This window comes from Chelmon rostratus, chromosome 15, assembly GCF_017976325.1.
Source record: "Chelmon rostratus isolate fCheRos1 chromosome 15, fCheRos1.pri, whole genome shotgun sequence".
NCBI classification, from domain to species: Eukaryota; Metazoa; Chordata; class Actinopteri; order Chaetodontiformes; family Chaetodontidae; genus Chelmon; species Chelmon rostratus.
In genome coordinates this window covers 20,203,255-20,230,653 of record NC_055672.1, presented here as the reverse complement: position 1 = coordinate 20,230,653, position 27,399 = coordinate 20,203,255, and the positions used below count along the sequence as shown (strand labels likewise).

General features: G+C 42.0%; 1 protein-coding gene across 1 annotated transcript; it reads left to right on the top strand.

Moving 5' to 3' along the window:
• The first annotated feature begins 1,650 nt into the window (after nucleotides 1-1,650).
• On the top strand, nucleotides 1,651-9,119 carry gnmt (glycine N-methyltransferase). Its single transcript, XM_041954545.1, has 6 exons — nucleotides 1,651-1,988; nucleotides 4,985-5,112; nucleotides 5,304-5,417; nucleotides 5,577-5,719; nucleotides 7,552-7,673; nucleotides 8,020-9,119. The coding sequence occupies exons 1-6, from the start codon at nucleotides 1,780-1,782 to the stop codon at nucleotides 8,189-8,191; spliced, it is 888 nt and encodes a 295-aa protein (XP_041810479.1). The 5' UTR covers nucleotides 1,651-1,779; the 3' UTR covers nucleotides 8,192-9,119.
• The last annotated feature ends 18,280 nt before the right edge of the window (nucleotides 9,120-27,399 follow it).

The following is a 27,399-nucleotide window of genomic DNA, read 5'->3' as shown; positions in this document are numbered from 1 at the left end:
AACACTGAGGCCCTGAACGAACAAACACCTCCGATAACATGTTTGTGAAGACCAGTGGTGACAGAAACCTCATCATGTGCTTGAGAAATTGGAACAAAATAGACAAATGAATCTTTCATCAACATTATGACCCTTTAACTAATGAAAGCAGTGATTACAGATAAATGAAGGTATGGTCCAAATAATTCTGAATAAGGTTCCACTGCAGTCAGGATTAGGGCTGTGACACATTTTTATTGTGTTGGCTGTGTACACAAGCACAGTGACGATGCAGTTTGACATTGCCTATGACCACTGACTCCACTTTAATATGAAGACTTGTGAATTTCATGCAAATAAAGACGATATGATATGATATCTTCCTGATGTTAGACCTGTACATTACCCTGCAATATTATATTTACTATTAGTTTAGGATTTTTAACTGTGTCATTTGCAATAGAACATTTTGTTCATCCACCAAGCCCTGAAAGCACATAAAGTTTGACTGCCAAATTATGTCATTTATTAGTCTAGATATCTCTGAACACACACACTGACACATTAATAACTGTGTGTTCCCAGTTAGACAGTAATAAAAAAAATAAATAAAACAGAGGAGGTGTACATGGAAAATCACCATACAGCAGCCCTGAGTTGATAAGTTACTGTCTCCACTACTGGTTTTGGTGGAACTGAAAGTTTAGGCTGCTATTTGATCTTATTTTGCCTTTATTTGAAAGTAACTGTCTCTGTTTGAGAGCCTAGGACAGCGCGCATTGTAAGGAAGGAGTGAAGGCTGGGCCTGATAAGACTGGGTGTTACAAACCCAACCTGGAAATTACCGGTTGTGGCAGATACCTTTGCCAGTAAACATATGGTCTTTTATTAACTTAATCAGCCAATCACAGCAGGAGGAGTTCACCTTTTGGGAGGGAACCAAAAAAGAAAAAAAGTTTGGTTGCCTTGTATGTGTGGCAGACAGCGTCTGACAGTTTAATTTCATTTTTTAAATGTATCTTAGTTCTTGCTCTTAATTGTGTTGTGTACATTATTTGCACCTGTTTTTCTCATACAATCATTACATTATAAGCACTCTGCATTTATAGTTCAGTGTGATAAAATTGCTAGTCGCTATTGTTGCATAAAATTGCAAATAAACCATATATTTGTAAACTTTATTGCTATGTTGTGTTAGCTATATGGCCAAGCCGGGTGATGAAACGGTAAATGATGAAATATTTGCGGGGGACAAGCGTCTGCGCTATACTTCATAATACGGAAATTTAGACCCTGAGTTCAGCCTCACAGGCAACACCTTCTTCAGATGTGTGTTCAAATTTGCCTTGTGTTTCGTTCTAGTGGGCCTATAACCACAGCATGTCCTTATCCCCGACTTAAACGTCTATTGCCTAAACTATGTGATTGACGGAACTTGTTGTAGGTTACTCTATTACGGATTACAGTGTGAAATTCATCCTGGAAGGCCATTTTGGGGTAAAAGTAATGTACTAAACCGGCGTCACGTACGTAGACGAACGTAAACACGGAAGTGGGGGCCGTCACTCCTTGCCTCAGCCTATCAGAAAGTAGGCGTCAGAACACAGCAGCGTGTCATTGGGTTAAAGTTTGTGCCCCCCTGCATTACTCATATAAATAACAACAACCGAAGTCTGGGCTAGCATGTGGAGAGGCAACCTGCTCGACAAGTAGTCATTAAAATACACAGTTAGTTTGCTGAACATCTCATTCGTTTGCAGTGTAAGCTAAGAGAAAACACTGGCAGGTACAAGCAGCAGCATGTCGGTCGACAGCGTGTTTAGGACCCGCTCTCTCGGTGTGGCCGCCGAGGGTCTTCCTGATCAGTATGCCGACGGCAAAGCAGCGAAAGTCTGGGAGCTGTACATCGGAGACACGCAGAGTAGGACGCAGGAATACAAAAGCTGGGTGGTGTCTTTGCTGAAACAACAAGGGGTGCGGAAAGTGCTGGATGTAGCCTGCGGAACAGGGTAATGTCAGGCTACATGGCAGGTTGTGACAGGTTTCATTTCTGGCTGGCGTGACAGTTAGGTCTCACCAAACTTCATTAAAAGTAAATTCCATTTCATGCATAACTTTGTGTGTCAGCGAACATAACACTCTTAGTCAAAACGTTTGTATATTTCCTATATTTGCACAACCCAGTCTTTAATTCGGCATTATTTCTATACTTTGCATTTTTTAATCAAATGCCATTTCTGTTCATTTTCTCCAGCTGTTTCATATTGTGGTTCGTAGCAAGTGTGGTAAAATAAGAGATCTATTGGAAAGTCGCAATGCCGAATTATGTACATAGTTTTGTTTGTATGAATTGAATTGCGTGGATTGATGAAAAGAAGACTGCGCCCAGTGGTGCACTAGACGTCGTTATCGCACATGCTGATCAAAACTTGGCTCCTATAATTAACCCTCCAGGTTTGTGAATGACTGTGACCATTCTCACAGTACAAAATGAATATGCAGAGCCACATGAAGGTCTAACTTTGGAGGATCTCAATCTCGCCACCTCTATAGTTTTTGCAATTTCTGACCTATAGACAAATATAAGAAGATTTAAATCTGCATCAGTTAATTTTATTGTGTACAGGGTCAAATAGTTCATTGTGTAAAAGTAGTACAATGCTGTTTTTGTTCTGTAATGAATAAGTTAAGATTATCTTCATTAATAATCATGTTCGTTTTACCGGGAATTTCAACTGCCTGACCCTTTTAAATATGGACAAAATCCGGATTAGGCCAGAGAGCAGTGAATGAAAGTGCAGAGTTGCACCGGCCACTGTGCCAGTTTCTGCCTCCAGCAGCAGTCTGTGATTGGGACCATGAGCTGAGACATGTTGATTAAAAGTGTTATATGTTACGACCTAGAAGGCTTATATGGCCTGATCAAGAGGAACTGTATTGTCAATAAAACTAGAAGCTGTCTGTCGAATGTCACTTGTCTGCGGTGGTGGTTGATGAGCTGGTTCTGGGTTGCTGTCGTGGGTTTTGACTGGTTTCCTGCCGTCTGTTTACCTGTGCTGATAGTCTATCTGTGCTCTGGGACAGCAGCAAGGCCATGGACTGATCTCACACAAGAAGACAACAAACTTTAACCTGTCTGCCTAGCCTCTCAGTTAAGAATTTAAAGGCGTGTCCACCAGGATTTTACACTAAACAAGCATCAGTTCAGTGATTTATTATTTTAGTAGTTCCATCTTCATCATAGAACCCTCCATTCTTTCTCAAGAGTGCAATCCTTTGCATCTCAAAAGTACACATCGTAAAGCTTCATATCTCACAGAGCACTGCCTGCTGGGATGTGTTTGTCCAGTATGGAGAGATCCAGCACACAGACTCTGACCCCATTCCATAGTATGTCTCAGTAGCACGACCATCTCGGGCGATGTAAACACACTCTTAGTGGAATGAGGTTACAAATGGCCTCACTATTTTTGGCTGTCTAAATGTGCCTGTGAGGCCAGTATTTCCAGTTGTTCTGTCATCAGATTTAAAGGCGACTTATGCAAGAGCGGCGGAAGCTGCAGATCATGCCCTCAGTTGAGGATATAATCATTGTAACTTGCATATGATTAACCTTGGTTTGAACCCTAGAGGATTTTTTTTTTTTTGCCTTTTGTTTCGCCTTGAGATCTGTTGCAAGTGAAGCAAAGCTTGTAAGAATGTAGTACAATTAATGTGAGTTGCGCTCTGTATTTCTTATGCCTCCATGCATGCAATATCTCTGGAATGCCTGGAGGAAGTTTCATTACGTTTGGCACAAACGTCCACTTGAATGATGAACTGATTAAAAATTGATGGGTGTGATGACATTTTATACTCATCAGATCAGCTTCACTGTGACGTCATAATGTTCTGCAGAAACGTTTTTTGCTGTCATTCATCACCATATCTCGGGAACAGAAGGACAGATTGTGACCATGTTTCACACTTGGTCAGTTACTGAATTGGTGACTCTAATCTTTAGTGTCCACCTTGAAACTGTGCTGATTGTAGAGATCTTCTGTGCTGTCGGCTTGAAGATGTGTGTGAAGTATCCACGTTTTCAGTTAGTAGCTTCTTTGCAGCATATATTATATATATTTGAAGCCTTGTAGTTCATCACAAGCTGGTTGGTTGTGCTGATATTGAGCTTCAGGTGATTATTGTGGCACCATGTGATGAAGCTCTCCATCAGTCCTCTGTGCTCCTCTGGAAAAATAGTCTCTATTATCTCAAGACTCATTATTCACTGGAACCATACATGTCAATATAGTGAGAACTTCCATTTCACCAAAAAAGACACATAATATATTTTATTAAATCCCTTCAGAGTCTTCACTACATATATTATAGTGTCTGGACGGACATGGATGTGAGGTAAACTGTAACTTGACTGTTGGGCAGACACACAAGCATGAGGCAGTAAGTGTAGTTTATGTATTTCTCTGTTGTTGTATATTATCTTGCAGTTACTCAGTCGTTGTTAATGATTGCAGTGTGCCGTCTTTTTCAGGTCACTGTCCAGTGAATCTGGCTCCTCTGCTGCTTTTGCTTATTTTTTAACGTGGCCCCTGTTTCAATTTGATTCTGCCATTTGAATTTTTCCATAGCTCTTCCATATTGTTTAACATTAACTCACAGCTAGGTAGAATTTGGAAACAGTCTGAACTAAGTCTGCTGAGTCTCTTGTGTGATGACAGCTTTTCACAACTATGTTCTGGTCTGGGTTCTGCCCGTTAACTAAGCATGAGAAGCTACTGGCTATCAAATATAGCCAATTTATTTATTTGGCTGCAATGGGGCTAATCCATACAGCGGTGATGCTCATGCTTCTTGTCTGAATAAACCACCTCACCTAAAGATCATCATGTGAGACACTAACAGAGCAGGTGATCAGGTGAAGACATCAGGCTGTCATGGTCCTGCAGACGAAAGATAATGTCAGACTCGCGACCAAAGCCACACTCTAACTGTTTTTTATCTGTAGAGTTGACTCCATTATGTTGGTGGAGGAGGGCTTTAATATGGTGAGCGTGGATGCCAGCGACAAAATGCTCAAGTATGCACTGAAGTCAAGATGGGAGAGGAGAAAAGAGCCAGCTTTTGACCAGTGGGGTACGACATCTTTCATGTTAATAAGATTACATTGTTGTTTTTGAAGGTTCAGAATTGAGCACGATGTTTCTGTCTGAGTCTGAGTATTCTCACATTTAAAGTCAGACCGAACTCCTGCAGTGTTCATCAGGTGACATCCTCATGTTTTCCTCTTTATGTTTTACTCTTGGTCTTTTCCCTCCTGCCTTCAGTGATTGAAGAGGCCAACTGGTTGACGTTATCGGAGGACATTCAGAAACCAGGGACTGGCTTTGATGCTGTTATCTGCCTTGGCAACTCATTCGCTCACTTACCAGACTTCAAAGGTACGTGAGAAATAAACAGGTCTGTTCCTGATGACCCTTTTCAGATTGCGTCATATAAAAGACAACGTCAAGCTACCAACACATCAGACAGTGTGATTTAATTGAAGATCCTTTCGTCGATCGTGCAGGATCATGTTAGTGATGTTGTGTTGCTCTCAGGGGACCAGAGTGACCAAAAGTTGGCCCTCCAGAACATTGCCAGTATGGTCAAACCAGGTGGGATCCTCATCATTGACCACCGTAATTACGACTACATCCTGGAGACCGGCCGGGCACCGCAAGGCAAAAATATCTACTATAAGGTACCAGACTTAGACGAGTTTGTTCCAGACCGTATTCCCTGTATCCAGATTTCTGCTGCAATCTTTCTAATTCACCTTGTGCGCAGTGTAGTGCCTGCACAATGCCTACACAGTGAAAGCAGTATGTTAGCAGAGCAGCTGTGTCTGAACAGAATGCATTCAGGCACACATTGAGTATAGGTCATCCGCGTACACCTGCACAGCTCAGAGCCCTCACTTGAAGTGCAAAACACTGACTTAGGGTCGCTTTTATGCATATGTAGCGTGAGTACAACACAAGCTGTTAACATGGTCTTTGTAGACGGCTGTATTGATTCAAATAGAAGTGTAGAAGCTTGTTCTAATGTTCCTGCTACGTAAAGAACTAATTTATTGTGTGTGATTTCTAAACTGGGTGTGCTGGTTCCTCAAAAGTCTGGGGTAAAATGGCAAGAATCCAATGGTGCATATAAGTGTTTTCTCTCAACCGTTTTGACTATGTAGTTGTTTCATTTGCTTATTTTTGAAACAGCATAAACAGGCAAAATTTGAAATGATTCCCCAAGAAAGCTGAAATGCAATACAAGCTTGTAACAGACTACTTAAAGGTGTCAAGGAAGAAGAAAAGCCTCAGCCTGACCGGCACGTTAAAAAGCAATTCATTATCCAGATTTCTGCACTGCATCTGGCTCATCACTGCGCTGTGAGGAGGAGTTGGACAGACAGTGTTGTTCATGAATGGTTTATTTAAGCCATCCCTAGCAGCAGCTGAGTTTAAGACCTAAATCTCTATTCGGAACCTGCCGGATATTGTGAGATTTGCAGTGAAATTGGCACCAGAGAAACAGAAGGAAATGTGCGTGGCTTTTAAGACTGGTTCAGTAAAATATGGAGAAAAACAGATGAGGTCAGGAGTACTGAGGAAAAAGGGCCATAATAAGTTAACTGTATGCATATGGGGCTGCACGGTGGCTCGGTGGTTAGCAGCGTCGCCTCACAGCTAGAAGATCCCCGGTTCGATCCTGCCTGGGGTCTTTCTGTGTGGAGTTTGCATGTTCTCCCTGTGCAGCGTGGGTTCTCACCGGGTTCTCCGGCTTCCTCCCACAGTCCAAAAACATGCTGAGGTTAATTGATAACTCTAAATTGTCCATAGGTGTGAATGAGTGTGTGTGTTTGTCTGTATATGTAGCCCTGTGGTAGGCTGGCGACCTGCCCAGGGTGTCCCCTGCCTTCGCCCGAGAGACGGCTGGGATAGGCTCCAGCCCCCCCCCGTGACCCTGCAAAGGATTCAGCGGTGTATAGATAATGGATGGATGGATGGATGTATGCATATGCAGCACCTACTTTGTATATGTATGTATGTTCACATATATGTACTGCATTTAATGTAGTATAGTACCATGACAGCATATGTTTGGGTTCAGACATGTAGATATGAATTAAACAACCAATCTATTGGCAAAAACTGAAAGTTTGATGATAAAGCAATATAAAGATGTAACAGCAGGTGCCAACAGCAATGAGCCATATTTGCTTTACGTCATTTTCCTCCAAACAAGTTCCGTGTTCTTTAATCCAGCCAAAGTAGGAGCTATCCAGCTGGTACGCCTGAATATGAATACTAAATCAACAGTAGTGTGCTCGAGCAAAATCCACTTCTGATGCCTCTGAAGTCCCACAGTCTGCTCTCAGCTTCCTGGTTTTGTTCACTCACTTCTAATCAGGCTTCAGTCCTGCTCGCCTTTGGTCATTAGTGCAGAAAAGAGGAAAGGTTGTGAGAAGTTTTTTTTTTTGGTGTTTAATACTCATCAGTGTGTGTGTATATGTGTGTGTGTGTGTGTGTTGTGTTGCAGAGTGATCTAACTCAGGACATCTCCACCTCGGTGCTGTGGGTCAACAGTAAGCCCCATATGATCACTCTGGACTACACCATCCACGTGCCCCAGGCCGCCCTCCACAATCTTCCTGAAGTCAGGTAGGTCAGCACTCAGACGTATGAACAGGAAAACTGCAACAACAATGTTCCAGGTGTCCTATCGAGCCCTCAGTGGGATGTTATTGTTTAGCCTTTGAACAACCCTTTAAATGAAATGTTACCTTATAGGCCTCGTCTTTGGTGTTGGGGGCAACAGTTTTGCATTTGACATTTGTCTCACAGTCTGGGTTGTTGTGAAGACTCCCTTTGTAAGGTTGTTTCCCTAAATCCTACACAGTCAAGGTCGACGGACTGTCTCACCAGACATGCTAGACACAATAAAAAGTGCCTTCATTGGGTGTTTGGAGGAATCTTGATGTGCGCACGCTCTGTTTGTCCTCCGCAGTAAATTCCGTCTGTCCTACTACCCTCATCGTCTGGAGCCCTTCAAAGCATTGCTGAACGAGGCCTTCAATGGCAAAATGGAGCACAGCGTCTACGGAGATTTCAAGACCTACGTTCCTGGCCAGACCCAGGCCCCGTGCTACTTCATCCACGTCTGCAAGAAGACAGCCTAAGAGCCCGACCCACCAACTTCCTGCAGGCACGCACACTGCTCGGAAAACAACAACAACATGTTCTTACAGCTCTCCAGATGTGGGCAAAATCATATTTGAATATGTTTTAAAAATATTTCATCTTAGATTTCTTTAGTCTTTGGTCAGTTTACCATGTGATGATCACATGGGTACCAAAATCATCCTGATGGTTTGTGACTGCAGTGTCCAGTGTTAACACATGAGCATACACAAAGGCGTCAGTGCTAATAGATAGCAGCAGTATCATCATCATACAAGGAAATGTGTCGTCAGTGCTCTATTTATGGCCTGGAAAGTTGTAATTCATACAATTTGCTTTATTTTCTCAGTTTGAAGTGATGTATGCTGAAATGTTTAAGGACCAGTGTAAGTTTGTGGGGATTTGTTGGCTGAATGTGGCAGATGAGCTCCTTTTATCTACAGAGGGAGCAGGTTTCTCACAGGGTCTGCCATGTTGCTCCACCATGTTTCCTAACACTGGCTTTCCTGTCCTGCACACTGGTCATTTAACGCAACTGGAACATGTGGTTGATAATGATTTTTCTTTTCACTTAAATCAAAACTCCCAAATAGAAGCTAAGTTTGAAAACTCCAAATTTATTGGACCACTGTTTTGCCCACATCTGGTCTCTTCCCAGTGTGCTGTGTGCTGCTCTTGCGTTCTGCTCGTCTCTGTTTCCTCTCTGCTTCCCGCCTCTCTGAACATGATCCACCATGAACTTTTTAAATTGGTGCTGTAAGAGTGATATTCCTCATGATTGAATACTTGGCATTAATCGCCAGTAATTGCTAAGATGTGTTCTTAGACAGTACTTTGTAAGTTTACCACAAGAGTCTTAAAAACTTCTGTGTTTTGTGAATTTTATTTGTATTTTTGAGCTGGAAAAGGAAAGAAAAGCTGATCTCATTCTGGCTTACTGCCTTTCTTTGAATTCAGACAGATCTGTGACAGTCGTAGCACGACTGGCAGTTTAAATACTTTAATTCATTCGCCTCACCTTTATGGCAGTCCCCCTCAGTTCAGCTGCATTTTTCTCAGTTTCATTTTTCTCAGTTGTAACATTGTACAGTCATTGGTGTCACGTAAAGTTGGGGTGTTTCATTCCTGAAAAAGATTGTTGATATTGCCATCTCTCCTTCTTCACAATGTGATTACATGTTAGAACACCACATTTACTGTCCCACCTCCACCGCCCCTGTGCACGAGCACGAACACTGATGGTCTGGGATACTGTTGTGTCCGAGCCACTTTGTTTCTTTGTCACATACAGAGCACACACAGAACGGACGGCTAGCGGGCCGTGAAACAATCTCTCTCCAGAGTAACTGAGCCCACCTTTAAATAAGACCAGAGAACAGCCAGTGAAGATCACCATGATACCTTAAAAAAGCGTGGTTAACCTGTTTGGAGTGTCACACTGACGGTCAGTCCAGTCAAGGATCCTCCAACCTGAAGTGCCCTTGACTACCTCACCAAATCCCTACTTGCTCCAGAGCTAACTGACCTCTGACCTCTACGAAGCTGAAAAACAAATCAGGAGATTTTTTCCACTAAAGCTGCTCTTGGGAGACTGACTCCAGGCTTCTCATGTTTAATGGAACTTGCCTTTTTTTGTGCAATTATGTTTTTCGTTAACTAGTTTAAGTTGTGCCACAGTTCACCCAAAACTACCAACAGAATCACTTTGGGAATACTCAAAAAGACAGTGACTCTAAGCTGAGTTGAGCAAACTGGTTCAAAACAAACCAAAAAAAAAAAAAAAAAAGCATTACTGTAATAACTTGGAACAAATACTTGAACTGTGTTACAGACCAAAGATGTTTGAAAAGTTTTCGTCAAAAGTACGAAAAACTTGAATGTTGATCAATTGTTCTACACAGTCCATGTCTCAGATAATTGAGTTTACCCAAATAATGAGAGGAACATGGTGGAAGAATCATTTATTTTGCTGTATTATCTAAGTTCAAATACGTTTTGCTTTGATACCAAATTAAAAATGTGTTTTTCCTTGGAATGAGACAGGAGCTCTACCAGAGAGAAATCAAATATTATCACTACCCCTGCTGTTTGCCTAAGCAAGACCGCATGGTGCATTCAAATGCAGTGCCTCGTGTAGAACAAAGCGTGCAGTACAACGCGATAGTTTGTGAGTGAGACGAACATTCGGTTCCAAATATTCTAAGATTGGCTCGATGTTTGAGTGGGTTTGAAAGTTTATGTAGAGATGAAAATATTTCAATGGTCTTATTATCTTTCCAGTTTAAAAAACAAAACTGTAAAAATTTTCATTATGATTATTGGAATTCTTTTGCATGAAATAAAAAAAATATATTCAAAATAAGTAACCTGATTGGCACGTTTTTATTTTTAGTGTTGTGTTTCTGCAACATGGGCTGACTTCATCTTCAGCAGGGAGCAGCATCAACTGATGTGGACCTTTTTTAAAATAAACAGCATTAGTTTTCAATTGTCTCTAAGTCTGTATCACCCAGAAAATGTGTGTGTACATACAAGCAATTGGCGTTTACACAGTCCGTTTCTCTAATTTCTCTAAATTTTGTCAGTGTTTGTAGCTACAGCAGGTGGGTCATTGAAACTGGCATATTTGGCATATTTAAATATATAATTTCAACAAAATGTCAACATTAACAGGTTTGTTACTTTTAGTTTTCAGCTTGTACCTCTGCAGTAACCTCCTCACAGTAAGAGTAAACATTTAAAAGGTGTAATTCGAATTGATAAACCCCTAACAATGTACAATGAGACAAATCCCTCTGTGTAACAAATGTGTGCAAATTAGGAACTATTGTAGAAATGCTGCTGTCGGGCATCATCAGCATCTTTTCATTACTTCAGTCTTTTGATTTGCATGTGAGGATTCATACTGTGGGCATGTGGATGAACATACCTGAGAAAGCTGTTTAATCCACATTGATCACAGGGCCTGACTCAGTGCATCACTGGATCAATTCAAATGGGAGAATTTCAGTCAGTGTGGCCAGCATCGTGATTTTCATCAGAATCGCGATCATTTCTGGTCATTATAAGACGGTAACTACGTTATTCCATCAAAAGAGCCCCTGATACCTGAACACAAGGTTTCATCACCCTCTACATGCAGAATACTGGTCGGACACAAGAGGGCGGTATTGCATTATATGTAACTTTTGAGGTCCAGACTCCATTAGTAAGCTTGTGCGTTTGCCTTTGTGCATGATAAATTTTGTCATTATACCAAAGTAATTCTTTAACTGAATCTGTCTAACAGTCTCACTTACTTAAATGTCTTGTGATTGCTTAAGTTTTTGATATCTTGCTTTAAAGAGCCAAGGCCTTCACATCTAGTTTAGTTTGTCTTACTTTTTGTGGAAGATCAAAACCTTTAAGAACTGTTTTAACCTCGGCAACAAATGAAAATTCAAAGAACAGTAGAAAGTCCTTAACCCCAATAAAGCACCCCCCGTCTTCACCGTCTGACATTCTGTCAGTGAGTGACATTTCCCGCCTTGTCCGTCTGACCTCTGAACATGAACTTGCTCGCCATCCTCTCGCACGGCTTCCCTGGCGCGGCGCGTCTGGAGCTCATCTCATCTCATGTCTCCGAGGTATGCTATCAGACACTGTGGTAGACGGCCGTGCAAGGGGCTGATACACAAACCAGATGTGAGAACCGTTTGCCAGATGTGGCTGCGCTGCTTTGCTTTGCTCCAGTTAGGGGAGTCAAAGTGGTCAGCCATGACTGGCTTTACTGGGGAGGATCGCTTTCACAGCACGTCATTGGCCAAATCAAACAAAAACAGAGAGAGCTGAGAGAGACGGATTGGCTGGAAAGAAGGAGATGATTAATTATGATTAATAAAGATTATTCTGAAGAGCCTTTAAAGGAGAAGAGAAGGAAGGTTGTGAACTGAACTATTTGCACCATATGTTCTTGTTATAAAATCATTTATTAAGTTTGTATTTAAGAGAAAATAACTTTTGTGTGTGTTTGGAGTTGACTTCCACACTGAATTCACTTTTCAAATTTGGATTTTCTGGCCCCAGCATTTGACAAGAAGGTGATGAGATCCAGTCTTCAATACATGCCGTCAGAAACCTCCAGGGCTTGTGACATGACTGGCTGTTGTTTCGGCGCTGTGGCTGTACACCCAGCCATCCAGCTGTTACGCATTTCGTCTTTCTAAACTCTGCGTGCACGGTGGGACATTCCCGGGAAAAAAAGAAAGTGAAGCAACGGCAGTTTGTTTGGAGTTAATCTCCCGTAACCAGACTTGCGTCTTGTATTCTCACAGAGGTCTGGAGAATTTCACGCACATTTTTTGGTTAAAAGGACGCTATGTTCTGTTGTTGTACTTCAAACCCTTGTAATTGCACTATGGAGATCTTGTTTGTCCCAAACAAGACACAAGCAATATGTGCACTTTGCTTTCTTTATTGCATGAGAGAGACTGCGTTGATGTAAAAGTGACTCTTTAAAGCTTCACTAATCTATGCAGCAGTTATTTAAGGGGTTAGATACAGTGACAAACCCACAAAGAATTGTCACCTGGTTCTGCACCTCCCCTCAGCTCTACAAGTTGTTTTAGGCTCTTTCAGCATGTTGTTTCGGTTACGGTTGTGCCTAGCTTTACTTTTTGGTTCGCCCTCGCCCTCGGAGGTCCGGCTGTTCTCATCAATGCTGTTTCCAGATGCAGCATACAGCTGTTTTCAGCTCCGTTAAACCCAAGGAATGCCCACTGCCCAACATTAAACAACAGACAGACAAACCGTTGGCCACTAGCTAGTGAACTAAGTGGAGCATTTAGCAGCCGAAGAGCCTGATATTTCCTTAAGGAGATAGCTTAATTCTGCTGTCTCTAAGTGGCTAATAAAATACAAATGTGAAAATTTCCTGCTTTAAAGGAATAGTATGACATTGTGGGAGGAACACAATTTGATTTCTTGCAGAAAGTGAGATGATGTTTATACAAATGTGTTAAATAGTGAGGTGGTTTGCAGATTCTGTTACGTTTGGACAGTGCCTAGGCTAGCTGTTTTCCAGTCTTTATGCTAAGCTAGGCTAGCAGGCTGCTGCACATAGCTTCATATTTAGAGTGCACACATTATAGCAGTGATCTTCTCACCTAACTCTCGTGAAGCAGAGTATTTCCCAAAATTATTGAAGTATGTATAAGTCTGTTTATCTTACTATTATTTTCCAGTAACATATCTCAGTCAAGCTTCTTTTTTTTCTTACTAAAACTAACATTCAAAAAGAAGAATATCTGAACAAATCACCAACCTAGTTTGAGCAGTTCTAGGAAAAGAGAGGGAAACACAGAAGGATGTCTTTAATGACTTTCTTAAAATAGGAAAGGACATTGGAAGAAAAGAAGGTGAGAAACAAGTTGTAATAAAACTTCTACATCTCTGCCAACAAAACCATCCAACACGAACGCCAGGAGGGCTCAGAAAACATGCAGAGAGCTGAAACCTCTGTGGAAAAAGATACAGGAGGAATCCAGAGGTGCTGAAAGAGAAAAGGCTGAGGAGGGGAGGGGAAAGAGCAGTCAGACAGCATCTAACTGGCTTCGCTTGCTTCCACTGTGAGCTGCCAGATGATGATTTTCCAGATGTTAGAGGTAGAGGAAGAAAAAGGAGGGGATGTGGAGGGAGGGGGGGATCAAATCCTGATTTTTTTTTTAAACTTCTCTTTTTATTTGTCTTCTTCTGATTTTCCAAAGGCTGGCCAGAGCGCGAGCAAAGTGGCTGCATACACTTCAACAAGGTGAGAGGGCCTCTGAGTGCTTCAATAGCCTCTATTAGCCTCACAGCGCTCGCAGAAACAATAGATGTAGAAAAAAAAAACTGTCGAGCTTGATGGCTTGCTATAAACTCCCTGAACTGCTTTCGCTCTCCTCCACCTCTCCCCTCTTTTTTTATGTCTTCCTCCCACATCAGTGATCGCTTTCTTTCCAGGGCACATGAGAAATGATGTTTTTATGTGCGTGTGTGTGTGTCATGTGATTCCTTACTAAGAGCCTGGCTCTCATTTGTTGTGTGTGTGTGTGTGTGTGTGTGGAGGCAGAGGAGCAACACTAAGGAGTCCCAGCTGTCTCTTTCCCAGCTGCCACTGCTTGACTCTTGATGAAAAAAGTGGACACAGTGGAAGAATAGATTGCTTGAACTTGCACTTTGTTGTCTGTGTTTTTGGTGATTTGGTGACTTTGAAATTGGATTTTTTCTGATAAACTGAGGGATTAAGTGTTTCTTCATGGGTTGAGAAAACTCTCATACGTCTTCAGCTAAATAAAGTATTTAAAAACACTCTTGAGTTGGGAGTATAAAGTAGCTAAAATTAGCTCAACCTTAAATATCTACAGCAGTAAAATGCAAGATACGCATTAATGCAGCAGTAACATTAATCCAAACACCAACAGGGACTACAAGTACTTTTACTTTGGACACTTTCACAAAATTTTGCTGATGATAATTAAATACTTTTACCAAAGTGAGGTTTTGAGTACAGGACCTTTACTTGTAGCATAGTGTGAGTATTTTTACAGTGTGATATTGATACTTTTACTTAACTAAAGGATCTGAATACTTCTTCCACCACTGGCGTCATGTGTACATAATGTCTGTGTGTTTGCGTAACGGGGCTCTCTTGAAATCCCTCATCAGGATGGGCCAAGTCGAGGGTCTGTAAGCATTTATAGAGTCGTTATAATAAAAGAGTGGGTCACACCAAAAACTCAACAGCAGCTCTGGGATTTTCCAGCGCTCTGCTCAGCCTGTGCCAAGACACTGTTTGGACAGAGAAAGCTGGAGATATTGAATGCCTTGTCTAGTGTTACGCAGGGGAATAGTCTAATCCAGACTGGGCCCATTCTTTCCCACATGAATGATGTATGTTTGTCTGTACTCGGTGTGTGTGTGTGTGTGCGTGTGTGGAGAGGGGCCGGTAAGAGAATGAAGAAACAGACAACATCCTCCTGCTGTGCAGAGAGGGCCTGAAGAACAATAAAGCCTGGCGAGTGAAGGAAGCTCTCTGGCTGGAGGCCCATGACTGGACAACGCTGAGCTTGTTTTGGGTCTTGAAACAAATAAATGACAGAGTTCCTCTCAGTTTCACCAGCTCACACACACACATACACACAGCCACATATGAAAACATACGGAAATTAATATGGTTTGTTTGTAACAAAATGGTTGCTTGAGTACAAAACAAATTCAAGCTGTACTCTCCAGGTCGAGATTTGAGAGCTTGCAGAGACAGATTTGTAAGTGCAGCACAAGTTTAGAGCTCTATGGCAGGATGACTCTTAACTTCCAGGTCAAACCCAATGAGGATTTCTCAGTAAGAAGTGGCAAAAACAACATGTGCTAGGCCTACAAGCACTTTCTCAACTTAGCTCTGTGGTAGTGGTGGTGCATCAGGTCATGTACAGCAGCAGTGTGTAATCCTCAAAGCTGGAGTCATATGCCTGGATGTGGCATGGCAGTGTGAAATCTATCTTAACAGTGATGGGATACTTTGTATATACAAATTATATACTTACTGCTTTACATATGCAAAAATAGTAATGATGAGAGTAAGATAAATAACAACCTTAATAATGGATAAATGAATAAAAATAAGCAAAATACAAATAAAACAAAAATAATATAACCCAATAAGATTACTAACCCAATATGTTACAAACCCACAAACACACACATATAGATACACAAACAAATACACACAGGTACACAATCAGAAGGCAAATGGCGCAAAACAATAAAACGGGCTATAAAGGGTTGCCATGTATGAAAAAAACGTCCCCCTTGAGCCACTCAGAGCACATTTTATCTTCTCGAGTTTGAGAAAAAAAAAGTGACATCTTTAAGCCGCTGGGATATAGGAGGACTCTTGGCGGGTTTCCAGTGTAACAGTATGATTCGTCTGGCTATGAGAGACATGAATGCAATTATTTGTTTTTGCTTGGAGTTGAGGGCAGATGTTTCATTAGCGGTTCCAAAAATTGCTAACAGTAGGCATGGCTGGAAGTTGAAGTATACCAAGGACATTGTTTTAAAAAAAAACATGCCGATGGGTATGTAGTTCTGAGCAAAGGAAAAACATGTGACTTGGACTGCAGGGAGTGTTTTGACATACGGTAGGTTAGCGCTCTTTAAAGCTGACCTTAAAATAATACTACGAAAAACCCACAGTCCTCAATTCTGCAAAAGTGCTTTTTGAAGGCAGCTGATGTGAACGTAAGGCTTCAGAGCTAACCAGAGTTTCTTTTCTGAGCTGCAGCGGTGGAAGAGTTCCACGTTCAAAAGATTTCTTCTGTGCATCAGGAATAGGGGGGCAGTATGGATGTTGTTTCATAGATGTGGCATACACAGGGACGGGGTGGGCACCTGTGAAGCTTATTATGCATATGCAACAGGGGGGGGCAAATGCATCTAATGTAGGTTTGGGTCAGTCAGTCTAGAGTCAGATTTGAATAGAGCTGCTCTCAGTAGCAGGCTGTTGCTTTGCAGCTCAATGGTTTCATGTTGCAGGTTGTCAGGAACATCAGCTGGTTCCACATCAGCAAATATGTTAAATTCCCTTTGTTTACTGTTCATCTCCTGGAACCTCTCACCAAATCTCTGAAGGAGTTTTCAGACTCAGCGGCAGATTCAGACGTCACAGCAGCTTTTGTTCTTGCAGAGCAGGAAAATGTAGTGTTTCTCCTTTCCAGCTGCTCTCGCCACAGCTTAAATGTCACTACAGATGATTTCACATCTGAAAGCAGAGAGCTGAGAAGCTGCTGGAGCTCGAGGTTCAGCTCTGAGAGGTTCTTGGACACTTGCTATCACTGAGTTTCCACGTCAGGTTTTTTCATCTCTGTGAGTTATTCCAGACAAACTGACACTGTGGAGCAGTTTTACTTTGTCTGGTTCTAGCAGCTCCACAGCAGCAACAAGGCTGTTCTTCACAAATTCTCCTCCTGCATGAGGTTTCAGCTTCCCAGATATCACCTCGCTCATCGCAAAACTTGCCTGTATAACACTGAATCCATCAGAATGTGGTCTGTGAAAGCTGCTTGTTGGGCCTCCAAACTCCACCAAAGAACTTTATTCAAGCACATCCGCCCTCGCAGTTCATCCACTTCAGCATGTTTGTAGCTGTAATTAATTAGATTTTTCATCACTGCGAGCTTGTCCTCACAAACTACACTACACTCCGCTTCTGCTTACATTTTGTTTGCATTGACATGATATCAACAACTACATATGTGTTGCATTTAGGGACCACTCAGAAGAACATGCTAGTCTAGTATTTTATGTTAAGTTCCCCACGCCTGCCATTACAGTGACTAGCCGACTGACTGACTACACTTTCAATGTACATATGTACATGACAGTGTTGTTTGAAGACAACACTATACTAATACTAATTAATAGACATAAATACTGAATGATGATTAACAATGTATACTGAGAGAAGAATCATGGCATTTTCTGCTTGGCAGATGAATGAAAGATAGTTAAGGTATCTCAGACAAGTTTCCAGTCTCTGTATGTTAATTTTTATTATGTCATAAAAGTCAGAGGATGGAATAGGTGCCTGAAAGCAGGAAACATACATTCATAAATGTACTGAAATAAGTTTGATTAGGAAAATGGTGATCATGGTGCTCTTCAGCCGATTTGCATTCGCTGGGCTACAGCATTTGCATTGTAGTGCAAAATGGTACCAAAAGAGGAACTGCTCGCCTCTGGAGGACTTCACACACCCACAAATCCTGTGAAGTACATACAGTAACGTCACTATTTGAATATTAATTTATTATTGTGTGCTTTGGTTGAGGTGATGAAAAGGTGCGGCTACAGTATTGTTGATGTGCACGGCTTCGCTTCACTCTGGATACGGCACACTACTTGCTGCATAGAAAGAAGATTGTACGTCACTTGATATTTAACCTGGTGAAACTTTTGTGTGTGTCAGCCTCTCAGCTGTAGATTGTCCGGCAACATCTCCAGTCCCAGCTCAATAAACTGTGCTGTGGCCTTACTGTACTTGAAGCTACAGCACTTTATGCTCATTAACAGTGAGTGTGTGTAATCCAGAGGTTTGTCAATGGGACTGTTCTTTAAAGACGTGCAGTCATGGAGTCATGACAGCTATGACTCTCAGCCTCTTAGTTTGGTTTGTTTTTCTTCAGTTAGACTCTAAAAATGTTTGGTGTGTGAGCTCTCCCTCTCTGTCTGTCTGTCTGTCTGTCTGTCTGTCTGTGTCCACCTCTCCACCCGACCTCCCATTCATGCCCAAGGCTTGCCTTTCCTCCCAGTGGTCTTCCAGGTTCATTTGAGAGAGTGTTGCCAGTTTGCCACAGGTTAGACAGAAATAAACAGTCGGGCTCTCCAAGTCAAACAGCGACCTTGTCATACCATATGAAAGCCCCCCTGCTTCCTCTGGGCCGCCCACTGCTCAAAGAATGCGTCTTCAGTTCTCTGAGAAATGACACACACAACCAAACAAACCTGCACACGTACAGAAATGAACATACAGATGTCATTTTCACACACACACGCGGAAGGTGTAGCTCTTATACACACAAAGGAGATACACACACACACACACACACACACAGGCAAGCTCCCGCAGCCCTGATTTCCGTGACAGCCCTGAGTACACTGCGGCTATTGTTCGGAGGCTTTGTGGGTCCCAAAGAGAGAGGTGAAGTGTTCGCCCAAAGAGACGGAGATGGGGAGGGTGGGGGTGCAGGGTGGATATCCATTTCTACCAGTGAAACTACAACCCTTCCCCTAACTGCTGCCACATGGTGAGGCCTCCTAATAGTGTACAGTACAGCACAACCTGCCACAGCACACACACACACACACACACACACACACACACGCACACGTATGGACATCGTTAAATAAATTTTTCTTTGAGAGTTTTTCCTCCTGGCAGGTCACTTCTGCAGGAGCTCAAGGTTTCCACAGGTTTTAAATGTTAAGGAAGGATTTAGGTAAAGGCTGCACTCTGAGCCATTAAACATTATGGAGTGAGTCAAGTTGTGAACTCCCCATGCGGTAGAAAAGTAATACTCATGCATGCATGTAAGTATTTTCCATCAGATTTGAACATTTCACATGCATAAAGTCAATTTGAGCTGGTAAATCCTGAGAAAACCTCCCAAAGCATCCAGCATGGAGAAGGTTCTTCCTTTGGGAAACAGGAATGCGTTTAGTGTTTTTAATGAATGTCAATATCAGATTCAGAATCAGCTCTTTATTTATTATGTCTGCACATACAAGGAATTTGACCCCAGTTTAACAAGACACAAAAACTAAAGACTGAACAATAAGTTAAGTAGTGAAGTTGAGTAGCTTCTTCACAAAGCCATTAGTTTTCTGCATAGCATGGTGGGCTGGTCAAGGGGGGGTGGATGAAACTGGTGCTTGAAGAAAGGTCAGCAAAATGGTTAAAGAAGGCTCTCTGGGGTGTATGAATGTAAATGCACAAGGGAGTTAAAAGAGACAAAAAAAATCCCTCGATTCAAAGAAAAGAAGTTGGATTTAATTCTAAAGCAGCTCAGTGGTTATTTTCTATATAATCTGGGTTAACAGGTTGAGGTAAACAAGCTTCCATTACACAGTTTGAAAAGATTTGAGTTTCTAACAGCTTTTATGAAGACATTCGACTGCCACATGTATTTAATGTTGTAATTAAAAATACAGTTCAGTCCAGTTTTAGCAGATTGATTGGTTAGATCCCCTCCAGCCCACAGATCTTGTGCTAGCTGAGTACTCTTTCAATACATTTGCTGGCTGAAATTCAAGTTTTTCACGATTTCACGTTACCAGATATTCATTTCATGACCTGCAGGTTTGCTGATTTATACTCAGTCTAGGAAGTAATGCTGGTGAGGTTTACAGAACTTCAACTGCGGAGGCTGGACAAGATTATGTTTTTGCCAAAGCCTGTGTCATAACCCATTTTAAGGCGAGTGTTTTGAGACTGAATAACTTCCACATGAACAAAGGCTACCTTCATCTGTTGGAGGGGGCGTCTGCCGACAGTAATGGATCTGTTCTTTCACTGTCAGTGGAAAGACGTTCAGATTGACTGACTGACTGATCGCGAGAGAACACAACACATAAACCAGACAGCAGATTTGTCTTTAGAAACTTCTGCAGATCTTTCTTATAGGCCTGGAAACCATGTGTGGCTCATTATTTTGTCTCAGTATAATAAATGACTTCATGCTGGTTAGTCATGTTTAGTGTCAATTGGCTGTATGGTCATTAAGAATCTGCTACATGTCATCTACATGTCATGCAGTTCCTAACATCAACTCAACAGACTAAGTGTTTTCATCTGACCGTGTGGTTGCCATGTAGTTATACTACCAGAGGAAAGTTTTGTAGTGGGATTTTTGGTATTGTTTCAACTACCATCTTCCATAAATTGTGCACTGTGGTTAAAACTTAGCCTCCTTTTGTCATAAAATTGGCCAATTTGTGTTTGTTTGGACTGTGGGAAGTTATTCTGTTTTGACTGCCCTCGCCAAGATGAGAAGTTCTGCTTTTATTGGAAATTTAAAGCATGATTTGTGTTCCCGGAACAGCCAGGAATCTAGTTTTGATTTAACCAAACTGCATTTGTACTGAACGTGTAGAGGATGTTGTCAACAAAGCCCTCTTTTTCCTGTACAACAGTTTGTTGATACATTTCGTAAAAGCCACTGGAAAATCACATTAGAGCTGTTTTTATCTATTTCCTTTTTTCTTTAGGTAACATTGCTTTTTAAATGCTTCTTCACTGGTAAATTAATGCGTGGGTGGTGTTTTCTCTATGGCTCAAATTCAAACCCTGGTTATGTGTGGGAGTGATAACAGTGATAACACTGAATGGCATACGTATATTTCCTGCCTCTAGTTCAGATGAATGCAAAGGTAGCTGTTTGGGCACAGAAATCATGAAAAACTGCTGCAAGTTGCTGTGAAAAGGAGACTGGACACGACTAATCTCTGTGGTTCTGCTTATTAATAACAGTTTTGTTATGAATGTACAAAATAAAGCATCCACCACATGTGTGCCAGACTGGTGCTATTCATGAATATGGTTCAACAATGTACTTTTGACCTATCCTGAAGCAAGAGCTACTTGTTTGTCTGGACTTTAATTGGTAACACTGGGAACCATAATTCTTAAGCAACCACAAGCACACAGAGACATAGATGCCAACTAATAAGAATTTAGCTTGCGTGCCAATTAGAGTGTGGAGTTTCAGGTTATTCGAGGCTGTGAAGAGCACTAGAAATGACTCAGAGGGCGATCTGAGTCATAGCTTTAATATGATGAATGCTGGCAGACTGAGAGATCTTTATTTACACTTATCTGGATACAGTCGGAGGTGGCTGGATGAACTGTGTGTGAAATTTTTAAATCGCATGTGAAAAACCCTTTGTGGACATCTCAGCTGTAAATGAGAGAGAAAAACAAGCTGAAGCTTCGAGACGTGTAAGTGTTTCATCAACGCCGCGCATTACGATAAGATCAAAAATGGTGCAGCGGCAGGAGGAAAATACATGTTGCTCCAAACCACATTTAGCTCAAACCAAAGGAAAAGCTACTTCTAGTTTGGGAAATATGCTTATTTGCTCTCTCACAGAGAATTTGAGGGAGATTAATATCACTCTCAGAGCTGTAAATATGAAGCTATCGCTTGCAGACGGAGCCAGGCTAGTTTTCAGCTTTTGTGCTAAGCTAACTGGCTGCTGGCTGCAGTTTCATTTTCACTGTACAGGCACGAGGGTGGTATCCATCTTCTTATCAATCTCTGGGCAAGAAAGTGAATAAGCATAATAATAATGTGGAAGCTGTCACAAGCTGCCAGAGAATCAGGAAGCATTCACGGCTTTGCCTTGTTCAAGAAACAATCATTTGGGTTGCAAACGTTCTTGACCTTGGAAACAATCATGCAGAATGAAAAAAAAAGCCTTTTCTGGACTCCTCTTCGTCTTCATCGGCTGATGGCTGAAGTTCGCTCAGTTGTCATGGAGGTGGCTTAGCTGCCGTCATGTGGACCTTCGGTCACATCATAAAAGGCAAGATCACAACCCTTGTTCATTCAGTGATGGTCTCAGAGTCATGGGATATGTTGCTGTTTCTACAGACAGTTAAAATACTTTTTTTCATCCAGGATTTATCTGTGATCAGTTATGCAAAAAGTAATAAGAACGAATAATACATATATAATCAATGGATGTATTGAAATGAATGCAGCTTGATTTGTAATTTATGAGTGCTTTGTTGCTCATATGTTGGAGATCGGGGGGTTCAATGGCGATGCTGGATGCTTTGACCACTGGACAGTAGCCTGCGTGTATCTCAGGCCAACTACATTTAGAGTGTTGCATGTTGTTAAAGCGCCCTGCTGAGCTCCTTCTGCCTGCAACATCTTTCAGCTTGGTTGCACCGCTCATGTGATTCACTCGTCGAAAACACAAGCTTTGGATCGGAGACAACAAACTGCAAAACGCCGGGAGAGCGGCGCTAATCAGACGCGGGCGACCTGACTTGCCTCATGTGACAAATGCATCCAAGAAGGAAAGAGAGAAAAGGTTGACATTTGAAAGTCAGAAGTGAAGAGGGAAACGGTTGATGCAGGCAGGAAAAGCCTAAAACAGCTCAGTCAGAGCTAACATCCTCACTCCAAGTTTTTCCTACTCCTGTCTCTCCATCCCATCCTCCTGATCCCCCATCTATTTTGCAGTCAGCTCAAAGAGACCATGGCGCAGAGCAGGAGAGGACATGACTTGTGGTAATGGGACAGTGTGCCAGAAGTGGAGAGATGTGCAGCTTATCAGCTGATCCCAGGGGTTGTACAGTACAGTTGTGTGGAGGAAAAACGGGGATGCGGCTGGACAAATATAGAAGCAGGTTAAAGGAGGACATGTTGTGGATGCTCTCAGGCCGTTCGCTCCCCTCCTCCAACGTTTAGCCTCATTCTTTCTCCCGGGTCCGGCAGGCCTCGCTGCTGCTACTTGCTGAAACAAGGAGTGATTCAGAGCCTCGGAAGGAAACTTGTGAATTGCTGCCAAAGATATCAGTCTTCAGACAGGGCGTGGCATTTCTCTATGCCGGTTTCCTCTTCACGCTACTACTGGAACTCTCAAACCTCCGACCTGGAGCCTTCACAGCTCACTCTGCCTCTACTCAATCTTAAAAACCAGCTGCAGTGTCACACCAACACTGACGCAGGTCGCTTTTAACAGCGATTAAACACTGATGAGAGGAGAGAATAAATGTCACAGGGCCTGAATGCTGAGTTAGGTCTATCTCTCTGTTGTCTGAAATGATAATCATCATCATAAAACTTTTAATTAATGTTTCATCTGATAACTGTGACCTTGAGCATGAGGTTAGATGACAATTGTGTTTGTGATCTCAAAGTCACAAGCTGATATGGCTAAACGGTTTGCAAAGAGACACGTAGCAACATTCGTGTTCATTTGGAGTCGTTTCTCTGGCCATTTTCTGAATGTAAGTCCAATATTTACTCTCCTTTTGCTTCGTTTTAGTCATCTGTCCCTGTGTTCAGCAGTAACTTTTTCCATCTGCTGTTTGCTCTCAGTGGAAACGGGGCTGATAAGAGCAGTGACAGTGAACCAAAACAATGAGCTGAGAGAAGCTAAAACGCTGCATAGAGCTGGGAGGGAAACCGCTGAGTTGGGCTGTAATTCTTTGAGGGTTTGTCACTGTGAGCGACTCCTTTGACATTACACAGTCTCTTGATCTGCTGTCAGTGTAAAACTATTGATCTGTGCAGCAGTTGTAGTGTTGAGCCTTTGAAACGAAGCACAGCTTTTTAACTGTGGAGAAAAATTCAAATTTAAACACAGTTTATATCACCTGGTCTTTTCAATAAAAGGTGTCAATCACTACAACCACCTTATCAGCTATTGCCAACAAAGCATAATGTTCTATAGCTAAGGGGGCATTTACACATGTTATTATCCAAATTTCTCCAAAGGTTCTGTTGCTTATCAGTGTCACAGTAATTTATCATTAAAGATTTAAATTAGTCTTTTATTTTGAAAGAATTACAATAAATCTATCTAAAACAGTAAGCTTTGCATGTATACAGTTTCCTGTTATGGTTATTCTGAGATATAGGACGGCAACATACATCGTCCAGAAAGACCATTTCTTGTTGGGTCAAGTTTTTCGTTACAGATGCCAAAAATCTTCAAACTCAGGTTTCACAGCCACTAAAATGCATCTCTTTCATCTCCAGTCGCAATTCATACACAACTTTGTCTTGGTAGCGTGAAAGATTCGGTGGTGGGGAAAGGGAGTGTGCTTCACAGTCAAGGATTGAGGACATCCTACACATTGCAAGTGTTTATCAAATACCAACAGCTTCTTTCTGCGCTGAAAAAATGCAGGCGCATTATGCTGGAGGGAGAGACCCAGAAACATCAACAACAGCCACAGAGCTGTGGTTGTTATGTAAGCTGAATCAAATTGATCCTATGGGGATCGACTTGTTGGGCTTGAGCTGTAGTGACATGGATGAAAATTCAGGCATAATAATCTGTGAGTACTGGCAGAGGGCAAATCATTACGGTAGTCCTTGTCAGCTAATACAAGTGTGCGTTCTGGCTGTACGTATGAAATCCTCTTCGATATCATCCGATCTTTAATCTGGTGCCTATAACATTCGCCAGTATCTTGAGTTTTCTGATGTTTGCACTTGTTTTGCTTCTAAATGTAATAACAAGGGCAATCACTCATCTTCACTCATCAGAAGTCATCGACAAAAGAGCAGTATTTTCATACACTGTGTCCCAAAGATACTGAGAGGGTGACAGAGCCACATCTTAATGAAGAGGCCATAGTCACAGATTCTGCTCTGGGTGGGCAATACCACAAAACATGGCTCTGATACCACCTAATACAATCGTTGATATGATACTGCAGCATTTCAGCATGTAAAGCAGCTGAATACATTTCCATTAGCATACAATGATTTGGCTGTACCTCTGTAGCAGAGTATTCATTTGCCCAGAATGTGGTCAAGCTTGAGACAGACCCCCTTATGTCAAAACTGAGTATTGATAGTACTGATACATTATTTTTGTCAACTGCTGAAGCTCAATCTATGAAATAATAGATGAATCGAATCTAGTCAAATGACAGAAACTCAATCATTTCATCTATCTATCTATCTATCTATCTATCTATCTATCTATCTATCTATCTATCTATCATGCAGCTGATAGAAATCTTCCTGTTAATGAGAAAAGCAGAGTGAGAAATGAAACAGAGGGATTCTGTCTCTGAGGTGGAAGACAGCAGAACAGGGAGGAAAAAAAGCGATCCCTGACAATATGTTTGAAGCTGAGAGAAACGGAGGTGAGTCGGGTGGAGGAGGGGTGGGACCTCCGAGGCTTTGGAGCCAATTTGAGGACCTTGTGATGCAAAACCAGTCCTCTGCAACAGACAGTTCCCATGGCAACGGTGAGCTGCCAAAGTTCCTTGTTGACAAATGACAGCTCCCCTCTCCTCAGCACTCGCCCGGCGATGTGTGTGTGTGTGTGTGTGTGTGTGTGCTCGTTGGCAAGTCTTCGCCTTAGGCCCAGGGGAAGAAGGGGTGAGAGAGAGAGAGAGGAAGAGCATTGTGTTATGTATGCAGACATACATACGGCGTTCACATACGCACAGTAATTGCTACAATGGCCATCGTGCCTTTACTGCAACAACATGTTCTTAATGTTTTTGGTTTTCTTTTAGTTTTATAATTATTTATCATGTATGATTGTATAGTATATGTTAATGAAATAAATATTTAGGATATTATAGGAAATGGTAATTAGAGTATGCACTCTTATGTAGCACAATGATACCCTGCCAGGTGTACTGGTGCAGGAGGACCTCTGCAGATTCAAGGGATTATCGACAAATATCTGATAGCAGTGAGGAAAAATTTAGATCAGTGGATAAAATGGGTGAAATAATTTGAGAAAACATTCAAATAGTTGACGTAATTGATAAATGGTTAAAGGTGGTGGCTCAGGAGGTGGAGCGGTCGTCCACTAATCAGGAGGTCGAAGGTCAATTCGTGGCCCCTGCAATCTACATGCTGAAGTGTTGGGCAAGACACTGAACCCCAAATCGCTCCCAGCGCTGTGCCATCAGTGTGTGAGTGCATGTGTGTGTGAATGGGTTATCACACACACACAGTGATGTGCAGGTGGCACCTTGCATGGTAGCCTCTGCCAACTGCACCAGTGCATGAATGTGTGTGTGAATGGGTGAATGCTGGCTTGCGCGGTAAAGCGCATTTACCATATAAAATTTAATGCATAACTGATAAATAAACTAGTATAAATGGTTGAAACGTGTGGCTTCTGCCTCTGTAAGCGGCATACATAATGCATTCATGCAGTACTATTACCTCAAATGAATAGTAATTGCACATGTCCAGTTAACTCAGTCACTTTAAATATGCATCTCAATATGGTATTATATAAACATCCTGCTGACTAAATATTGTTCTTAGGAAAATCCCTCTATGGTATGTTGTTTTTGCAACAGTATTCCTGTTACAAACAGTCCAATAATAGTAAGTGCAGTGAAACGAGAGATCCAGAGGAATCTGAGGGAGCAGCAGAGAAAGATGGGGGCAGGCTGAGCGGCAGGATACACACACCCCTGCGGCAGAAGTGTCGTGAAAAGATGATCTTCCATCCTCACCTCGCAACAGAGCTGTCAAGATGTTCAGACCCGTGATTTAACCTCCCCACTTCACACTGTTACAGCCTCCCAACACACACATACACACTCACTCGACGGTCTGTACTACAATGGCTTAGCTACTTTCAAGCACTCTGGAGCAATGTCACACAAAACCTGCGCACTATTAGAAATAATCCAGTAATTAGGGTGCACATAGCGAGCACTAATACTGGATCAAAGTAACATTTATCTTAAAGCACAGTGGATGACAGGACTGTGTAAGCACACACCGCATTATACCAGAACACAGAATATCTTTAACAGTCATAATAACTGGTTATCACGAGTGAGGAAGCATATTTTCTTGTCCCCGGCTTATCTCTCACTTGTATGGGACTCAGGTGGAAGGGTCTGTGCGTGTGTGTGTGTGTGCGCCATGTATTCCTTATGTTATGGGGACATAAATCTGTT